Here is a 9,676-nt window from a genome sequence, read left to right on the forward strand (position 1 = left end):
TTTTCCAAATTATCTCATCCTTATAGGAAGGAGGCAGTTTTGGCACTCCGTGTTCTAGTATGATCCAAGCAAGATCACAACATAGCTGGAAATCATGTTGCACTCTGGTACCAACTACAGAAACTGTTCTGCTCTTTTTCACATGTGGATAAATGTACAGTGTCCATTCCATCAGTGTCTCTTGATATTGGACCTTTCAGTATAGACATGATCATAGTACAAACACAATTTCCCTGATGGAATGCAAGGGGCAGGTGTACTTCCATGTGACAATTATTATCCACCATGGATGCTGTGTATCCCATCTTTGTAAAACACTTCCTCTTCAATGTTCTTCACTGCTCCATGAAGAGCTATCCACTGCAGGCTGCCATTTATCACCAGGGAGGGAATTACTTTGTTGAGGGGTATGGTCAAACCTAAAGCATTGAAAGTGCAGCAGAAATAGCCAAGTGTCAGCAGTGGACTTGTTGGTTTCTCTCATTCAGTTGGCTCTGATCCAGAGTTTGCCCGCTATGTTGCTGGGGTGAACCAGGCTATGCAACAGAAGAGGCAAGCACAGCACGTCCGTCGTCCAAGCACCACGCGTGGCAACTGGCCTCTTCCCGATGATCCTCACAAAACCTGGCCCTTTCCCGAGTATTTCACAGAGGGGTAAGAGACTGCACAGGCTGGATGGTTTTATTGTATAACTTTATTTTGCACCCACACTTGGCACAATGTGGGAATACTGGGTGTTTATTCAGTTGCTGCAGCATCTGTGAAAGCTGCACTTCACTGTTAAGAGTGAGCAATGTGACCCTTCCTGCTTTGCTGATCCCAAGGCACTGACAGGCTTGACGTCATCCTTAGAGTGGCACAGATACTGACTGTGACTCCAACAGAGGAAATAAGGAATCTATAGCCCAGATGTATTCAGGAGAGTTTTCTTTGAGTATTTTGAAAACAGCTTTAAGACCTAGTTTTGATGAAAAGTGATGCTGTCAAAGTTGCAGTGGCTGATTGAATTTGGTTTTCCAGATTTTAGCCACTTAATCCTGCTTCTAAAAGGCAGGTACATTTGTAGGTTTTAATATCTTCCAAATCATAACCGTTTATTACACAAGAAGTATTTCAAGATTCTCTGTCCATTTGTCCATAATGTAAGAGCTGTGAGTCACTAATGTAAAAGAGTAGGATGGATATGTGTTCTAGCTCAGTTTTGCAGTGAAAAAGTCAAGTACTTAGTGATTCCAACCCAAGCATCACTTGTTTCTCCTCCCTGACCAGGAGAGGTGCTTCTAATTGATATAATTTTTGTAGTTAAAGATATATGAAGAGGCTGTAACAGAGCAGTTAATGTGACCACTGAGAACTAGTGAAAATACTTGTATTACTGGCACATTTTACCAAGTACTGAAATGTTCTGCTCTGAGGTATCACCTGTGACAAAGATTCAGCACAACTGTGGCACACAGTCTGGACCAGGCACTGTAAATACAAGGACTAATACAACTTTCTGTCTTGCAGTGATGTGACAAACAGCTGGTCTGGTACTCAAGGAGACTCTGCCAGCTCAAGTGATGAGACCTCCTCAGCTAACGGAGACAGTTTGTTCTCCATGTTCTCAGGGCCAGACCTTGTTGCTGCTGTAAAGCAGAGGAGGTGAGCAAAATGAACAGTAACAGACCACTTTCTAAGATTCTTTTTGTTTATATGTAATTTCATCTGAGTAGCCAGACAAAGGAAATTCCTGCCAATGAGACAAGTCTCCACAAACATGAGTTTGTGTATCACACCGGTGACGTGGACCAGGGGATTCCTGAAGTCAGTTGTATTAGCAGCTTTCTCCTTGTACAAACCAGCACTGTGCAAATAGCCAGCCGTTCACTGAGGGTCTAGGAAAGATCTGATGCTTTCCCTCTTCTATGAGAGTCTCCTTTGGATGCCACTTCCTGGGGCTTCACGAGATCCTCACTGTTTTGCAGAGTGCCTGGCTGCAGCTGGGCCGTGCCTGACACGGTGGCTTTGGGTACCTCTGGGTGTCTTTCCTGGCCTCAGCTGCAGCCCGTGGCACTGGGGAGAAGCTGCCACTAACCTGGTGTGGACTTCTTACCTTGGCTGCTGCTGCCGTTCTGGGAGTGGGAAATACATGCCTGCTTAATCCTCTGTTTCTCACAGCAGGAAGAGAAGGCCAAACTGCCTTCGTAAGTAATTCCAGTAATGGAAAAACGAAGCCAGGATTTCCAGCTACAAACAGTCCATTTCTATCAGTAGTGGGAATTACAGCAATTCTGCTTTTCTAAAGGGCTGGAGGCTCAGTGTCTTTGGAAATTCAGTGATTGCACAGCAGAAGGTAGTTAGAACAGTAGTAACAAAAAGCACAAGATGAAGCATGAATACCAACCCAATTCCAATTGGGAATTGTTCTCTCAAACTATTTTTCAGTCTTTTCTAAAAATGAAGTAAGTGGCCAAATATTTGTTCACATTCACAGAGTAATTTGGAGTCAATATATAGATACAAGATTGTCTGTCTGCTTTTTGGTGAATTAAAAAAAAGTCAGTGTCAGTTTCTCACAGATTCTACCTGGATAGCTATTTTTGTATGCATTATCAGAAAGGAATAAGAGTAGCTACTTTCTGAATCTTTACATTTAGCCAAGACTTCATAGGGAGGGAACAAAAATTGAGCTTCAATGAATGTTAAATTGAAATTAATGGGAAAGAGCCATCTCATAAACAGTCACAGAAAAAGTAGTAATTACGTGTATTTTTTTAAGAAAGCAGTAGGGAAGGAAAACAGACACATAAGTGTGACTTAACATGTCAAGCCAGTAGATAGCTGGAGACTGATCATGGAGCAAGAAGAAAAGCCTGTGGTTTATGTACTGCTCTGAAGAGCAGAAGAAAGTTTCCAAAGAGGGTGCTTCATTGACCAAAACCTCAGCTGAAGTAACAGTACTGCTGTCTCCTGTTACCTGTAGGAAGAACAGTGTTCCACGGGTGAGGGCCTGACAACAGAGCAGAGCTAAAGCTGGGCAGTAAGAGGAGGTAGAAGGGTTGAGTGTGCTAAAGGTGACTGGAGCATGCTGATTGGGTTTTTCCCAAAAAGGATGAAATAGAAGATTCTGCTTTAATCTAAACACATGCCCTTAATCACTCCTCCTAAAAAACCCAACCAAACAAACAAAACAAAAACTCCAAAATTAACAAACAAAAAAACAAACAAACCAACAAAAAAAAGACCAAAAAACCCAAGAAAAAAAAAATCTTTCAGAATGCACATGTGGTCAAGGACTTCTATTTGATAACTAGCTGTTAGGTCACAAATTTAAACTGAAGGTAGAACATTTTTCTTCAGTAAAATTACTGTGCTTCAGCAGATGTTTCACTTCTTCAACTGGTCTTTTGTCTTATATATAAGGTTATTTCAGAAAAGATACTTAACCCAAAAGAAACCTAGCCACAAGAGTAACAGAAGAAAAACTGCAATTTCTGGCAGATTTCTCAAAAGTGGGCAAAAGTCTATCCCGGCTTCCTTTCATCTCTACAAAAATGTTGAAGCTGTAGCTCCAAGAACTACTGCATTGTCATGTCCCTGACAGTTTCTGTATTGTTGCTTTTACCTGTACTGAACAAAAAATACATGAAACTGGATGTTTCTGAAAATAGTACTGTAGGCTGCCTGATCTGTGCCAGTGGCAGATTAATGAGGGTGACTCATTTAAAACCAAAAAGTAAATGTCTCTCTCCTTCTGGGCAGAAAACACAGCAGTGGTGAACAGGAACCCAGCACGCTGCCATCGCCCCCACTTCTCTCTGCAGCAGATGACCGCAGTCAGGTGAGCTCAGCGTGCCTTTGCTTAGTCCCTTCTCCTGCTGGCTTGTGGGGGTGGGTCTACGTGAGGCAGTCAACTGAAAAAGCATCTGTATCTCCAGATTGCTTACTTCAGTGAAAACCTAAACCATCTGCACTCAAGTAGCATGAGGTGCTTTTGTCATCAAGCTTAATATATTAAAATTGGAAGTAATTTACTTTTTCCCTTTCAGTGTGGCCACTGTGTATCAAGCTGAAGCAAATGTTTTTTAACAGGCAGATATTTTAAGAATTGAGAGTGCTATACGTATGCATCGGTTTGGCTTTCAAATAATAAAGTGATGAGGTGACATGTTAAGTATTGTCTCAAAAAAGCAGCATTCTGTTGTTAAACCAAAGCACCCTCAACCCATTTTGTTTTTTCAGGATAACAAGACCAAAACCTGGCCTCCCAAGGCCCCGTGGCAGCACACATCCTCTGTGCCGAGCACGCTGCCCAGCCAGAGCACGTCCCTGTACCCCATGAGCAGCTCCGTGAGCCAGTGGAGCGACACCATGCAGATGCTCCAGTCGCCCATGTGGGCCAGCGACTGCGCCCCGGCAGCCGGCCTCTCCTCCAGCTTTGCCTACGCGCAGCAGCAGCAATCCCAACAGGCTTCCCAGCACAAACAGATGAACAAGGGCTTTAAATCTTTCCCAGTGAAGCACGAATGCAGACCATCGTACCTGCACCAGTACTAACTGCTTTTTGTACTGGAAAATGCAGCACAGGGCCAAATGAAAATTACATTACTTTGATTCACAGTGCTGTGTTGGCTGTATCCTGTTTCTCTCTTGATGTGGGATTGAGGGGCTTTGGGTGAGATAGACAAACTCTCGGATTCTGAGTTACAGTGCTGAGCAAATATGGCCAATATGTTTGGTGTATATGAAACAGCCCAAAACTGTGATGTAGAAATGCTTTTAAAAATGCATAATTGCCTTTACTTTCAAGACATTTTTTTTTCTAAAAATAACTGCTGAAGGACTACCATACAAGAAACACTGTATTTTGTAGCTATTTTTCATATAGATTTATAGTTAAAACATCATACTGAAACACATTGAATATGTTGAAGCAAATATATAGTGGTCACTTTGCTCAACACTGTTTGTGTTTAAATTTATAAAGGACAAGCTGTAGAACCTTTGTATTCTCCATTACAGCCCGTGGGCAGCTTTTTTAAAATGAAGTGCAACAGCAGCTTTTCCTGTGCTACACAAGTGAGTTCATTTGGGAACTGCTGCAGAAACAGTTGCAAAACTGAGTTTTGTGGCAGTTTCCTTACTGTAAGATCAGCAGAACCACTCAGGCTTGTGTCGTCAACATTACCTGAGCTGCCTGACATAGATGGCACCTGTGTGCACAGCGGGACCCTGGTTCTCACACACCTGTGTGCACAGCGGGACCCTGGTTCCAGACACCTGTGTGCACAGCGGGACCCTGGTTCTCACACACCTGTGTGCACAGCGGGACCCTGGTTCCAGACACCTGTGTGCACAGCAGGACCCTGGTTCTCACACACCTGTGTGCACAGCGGGACCCTGGTTCTCACACACCTGTGTGCACAGCGGGACCCTGGTTCTCACACACCTGTGTGCACAGCAGGACCCTGGTTCTCACACCTGTGTGCACAGCGGGACCCTGGTTCTCACACACCTGTGTGCACAGCAGGACCCTGGTTCTCACACCTGTGTGCACAGCGGGACCCTGGTTCCCACACACCTGTGTGCACAGCAGGACCCTGGTTCTCACACACCTGTGTGCACAGCGGGACCCTGGTTCCAGACACCTGTGTGCACAGCAGGACCCTGGTTCTCACACACCTGTGTGCACAGCAGGACCCTGGTTCTCACACACCTGTGTGCACAGCGGGACCCTGGTTCCCACACACCTGTGTGCACAGCGGGACCCTGGTTCCAGACACCTGTGTGCACAGCAGGACCCTGGTTCTCACACACCTGTGTGCACAGCAGGACCCTGGTTCTCACACCTGTGTGCACAGCAGGACCCTGGTTCCAGACACCTGTGTGCACAGTGGGACCCTGGTTCTCACACAAACCGTGTCCTGTGGCTGCATTTAGCCAAAGGCATTACCCACACGGTGCTCCCACAGTGTGTGAAAGCAAAGCCTAAGAGACTACTTGCATTTATTTAAAGTCTTATTTCAGATGCTACAGTTGATTAAAAATTGTGAGCTGGCTCAGAAGATACTAAAACTGAAATGTGGGGTAGCAGTTAGTTAAAAGAACATTATTTTTTTTAAAAGGATAAAGTAATTATTTGCAGTCAATATGTGCCATTAGGTGAACCTGTGGAATTAGGAATAATCTTCCAACCAAAGTGGATCGGGGCGAGTGACTGGTGCTTACAAATTCAAGAACAGTGGTAAATATATGTATACCTATCCCACTGTATATGAATTGAGGTTACAGAAGATTCTTTATATAGTTAGAGCTTATTTAAATTTTCATATTTCATCTTTGAAAGAGTCTAAAAACCACAATATTTTCTGGTATAAGAGTTTTGACAGTATTAATCTTATTTTTATATTTTTCTTAAGTCATATCATTCTAATATGTTAACTACTAGTAAAATGGGTTATTAGTTCTAACTACATAATTTTTCAATGAAGATAAAGCACATTTTTTGGTTTTGGTTTTACAAACTAAGTACATCTATATCTGAAGATACCAAAAAATAAATACATTATATATATATATATATATATATACACACATATATAAATAAAAAGTATACACAACACTAAAACTATTGAACATTTGGGTATTTAAAACCCATCCACCTTTTTTGTTTGTATGGTGACGGGCTCTATTTGCAGGCCCAGATTGTTACCTTTTGTGCTGTTTGAGGATGCCAATGTTGCCTGTATTTATGATATTGTCACCATGTTTTCTGAAACTTCATACTTACCATGTTTACAAAGATTTGTTTGCTGTACATAGACTTTTTACAGTAATGTGCTTTGCACAATCAGTGTGGCTTCTGTCTGTAAATTGTTAATGGTCTGTACTACTATAATTTTGAAAACCTTCCACTGAAAATGTTAGTGGTTATTTAACTTCATGAATGGTTTCGAGTTTCCTAAATCTTGTTGTTTAGATCTAATATTAAATCCCAAATTTGGTTGTACTTACTTGGTTATTCATACTAAGACCAAAATGGAAGTTAATGAAATCAACTTAATTTTGAACTTTTTTTCTAATAAGTGCCAAAATGATTGCTATAGTTTTTGCAGTTTATTCATAATTACAAATGCTGGCAAGTTTCTGGACCTACATAAGTGAATTGTGAAAACAAAGAAAGTTTGTCTGCATTTTGACCACGTGGGTGCTACTCTGTCCTTTGCTTCCGATTGTTCTGAACACTGGTAATTTTAAGAATTGTTGCACTTGGCAAATGAGTCTTGCCCTTAAACTTCACTTACACTGCCAAGTGCAAGGGTTTGGTGCTTAGTTAACTTACCCTTATTGCAGTGCTTCTTGTGAATAGCTAACGCTTCTGAACTGGAACTGTACAGTTTGTATTTTAAAGCTTCTGTAAAAGTAAACTATTTGCTTTATTAAAGATATACATTTAATAGGTCATACCTGTTTAAAATATGCACCTTGCTGAAAATGAGCAGCACCTTAAACTGTAACTTCGGTTTGTAAACAAAGATCTTATTACATTAACATGGGATTATTTAACAGTTTGAAAATTGTCAACTGCCTACTTACTGACTCTATCATATAAAAATGAACTTTATGCACAGTCCAATCTTTAAAGCTGCTTTCTCAAGCGATGTCACAGAAGAATGTGGTAGAGACAATGCCTCAGCAGGGTCTTTGAACCAGTAGTGCAGGTAAACATTGCCAAAATCACATTACTCAAATTTTTAGGAAACGGAGAGTCAATAACTTCGGTGAACTCTGTCCCCCTCCCTGCTGTGATCAGGGCTATGAGGTTAGTGTGTGTTAATGGTGGCACTGGAATGCCATATGCAGGGTGTGCAAAGCTGCTTTCTTCCTTGGTGGGTAGGAGCACACAGGCATGCAGCTGGCCAGCAGTGCTGACAGTACCCAAGAAGCACTTGAACCCATTTTGATTATGCAAGAATTTACTTGTTTACAGAGCATTTCAAGCACAGAGAAAAAGCCTTAGTAAACTTGGGCAAAAGCTTCTAAGATAATGGCTTGGTTTCTCCCTTACACATAATTGCTGTGTGGTGTGGCAGTCCCACCAGTCCTTGGAAAGTTAACATTTCTGTTTGACTAAATCACAGAGCAGCTCTTTTGTTAATGTATTATATTAATTCAGAATATACTACAACTTAAAAAGAACACCTTCAGTTTATTTAGCACAATTGTTCTGATACAGGATACAAGAATCTACTGCTTTTATATATGGAACGTATGCCCAACTTTATTATGTTGGAGGGTAGGAGTCACTTAGAGTAACATTTACCTTGTTATTATAGAACCTTACTCATGAAATGGGCTCTGCTTCCCTTAGTGCTGTCTTGACAACCAGGCTATTCCCAGAAATAAACTGAACTGAGTTTTTCAGAGGGAAAAGGGAATGTGATAATTACCATTCTTAAGCTGTGTTAGTTACAGTAACAGGGGAAAATCTGGCCTAATACTACACTGAAAACTACGTTCACATTTTAAACACAGAAGTACAGATCACTTTTTACCTGCTTTTTTCAAACCCGTGCTTTCTTGGTTTTCAAGGTGGGACTCTAAACTATTTCTACAGCCTCTGAAAGCAGCACTGCTCATGTCCAGGTATTGCAGTCAGTCTACAGGCTTCTGCGTCCTGGGTGGAGTGGCATCAGCAATTGTAGCTAAATAAATGAGGTTCCTGTGCAGGATATGCTGGTACCTATGAGAGGAGGGAACACAGGATCTGGGAGACGTTCTTTTCTAGACAACTACCCATACTTGCACTCATGTACTCTGATCAGTATTTGCAGTTAGGGGGGGAAAAAAGCAAACTCGAATAGTAAATCAGGGGAAACTTAGTGTTCTTATTCTGAAGCCCGGTATAAAGCACTGAGCTGCACTCGGTAGCCGAGCATGTGCTGCTGCCCAACTTCGATGTAGGACATCGAGCTCGCAGCCCTGAAAGGCGCAGAACGGCAGCGGGGCAGGAGAGGACCGAGGAGCCTGTCGGGCTGGTGTGAGCCCCTGCAGCGGCTCCCCCGCCGTCAGGTTGTGACAGCGCTCGGTGTGCCGCACACGGGCAGGGAGGGCAGAGCGGCCGTCACACCAACACTGAGCAAACACCCTGACCAAGGCGGCAGGGTCCATCCGTGCTTTATACGCCTCTGAAAATGATTTTGGGGAAATCCCTTTGTAAGCCCAGACGCATTTTCCTCGTAGCAGCAAGAAAGCTCTAGGAGCTCGAGCCGCGTTTCACCCCCGTTACCGACACCTGGGCCCCCAGCGCTCCGCCCTGCCCGCCCACGTCGGTCACTTACTGCACGCAGTCGGTGGCGCGGCCCTTGTTCTGGTACTCCACAATGCACCGGATCAGCTGGTCGTTCTCCTCCAGCAGCTGCGGCACAAAGCACCGTCACCACCCGCCCCGGCCGGCTCGGTCTCGGCCCAGTCCCGGCTCCGTCCCAGCCCAGTTTCGCTCACCCGCTGCAGCGTGTCCTGGTTCACCTCCGCCGTCCCGCGCAGCCGCTCGGGCACGAACGCCACGGACATGGCGGCTCCTGGCTGAGGGGGCGCGGCGGCGCCGCCCCCCGGCCGCGCGCACGCGCCGCTCCCGCCAGGAAGCGCCCGAGCCCAGCCCAGCCCAGCCCAGCCCGCGCAACAAACACCGGCC

The 9,676-nt window shown here is 44.0% G+C and overlaps 3 protein-coding genes across 5 annotated transcripts in view; 2 read left to right on the forward strand and 1 right to left on the reverse strand.

Moving 5' to 3' along the window:
- The window catches only part of GARRE1 (granule associated Rac and RHOG effector 1), a 59,963-nt gene extending 52,517 nt beyond the window's left edge, over positions 1-7,446 (forward strand). For all 3 annotated transcript variants that reach the window (XM_053952693.1, XM_053952692.1, XM_053952691.1), the window contains 4 exons: positions 489-654; positions 1,510-1,644; positions 3,745-3,823; positions 4,225-7,446. In XM_053952693.1, coding sequence (XP_053808668.1) covers positions 489-654; positions 1,510-1,644; positions 3,745-3,823; positions 4,225-4,539 — 695 coding nt within the window. In that variant the 3' untranslated portion in view covers positions 4,540-7,446. The remainder of the gene's footprint in view (positions 1-488; positions 655-1,509; positions 1,645-3,744; positions 3,824-4,224) is intronic.
- On the forward strand, positions 5,026-7,612 carry LOC128793485 (uncharacterized). Its single transcript, XM_053952698.1, has 2 exons — positions 5,026-5,799; positions 5,865-7,612. Exons 1-2 carry the CDS (start codon positions 5,026-5,028, stop codon positions 5,994-5,996), a joined length of 906 nt encoding a protein of 301 aa, XP_053808673.1. The 3' UTR covers positions 5,997-7,612.
- Positions 7,613-8,171: 559 nt separating this feature from the next.
- On the reverse strand, positions 8,172-9,602 carry SS18L2 (SS18 like 2). Its single transcript, XM_053952703.1, has 3 exons — positions 9,487-9,602; positions 9,324-9,400; positions 8,172-8,725 (listed from the first exon to the last, which is right to left on the reverse strand). Exons 1-3 carry the CDS (start codon positions 9,553-9,555, stop codon positions 8,638-8,640), a joined length of 234 nt encoding a protein of 77 aa, XP_053808678.1. The 5' UTR covers positions 9,556-9,602; the 3' UTR covers positions 8,172-8,637.
- Positions 9,603-9,676: the final 74 nt, after the last annotated feature.

Source organism: Vidua chalybeata, chromosome 11 (genome assembly GCF_026979565.1).
Source record: "Vidua chalybeata isolate OUT-0048 chromosome 11, bVidCha1 merged haplotype, whole genome shotgun sequence".
NCBI classification, from domain to species: Eukaryota; Metazoa; Chordata; class Aves; order Passeriformes; family Viduidae; genus Vidua; species Vidua chalybeata.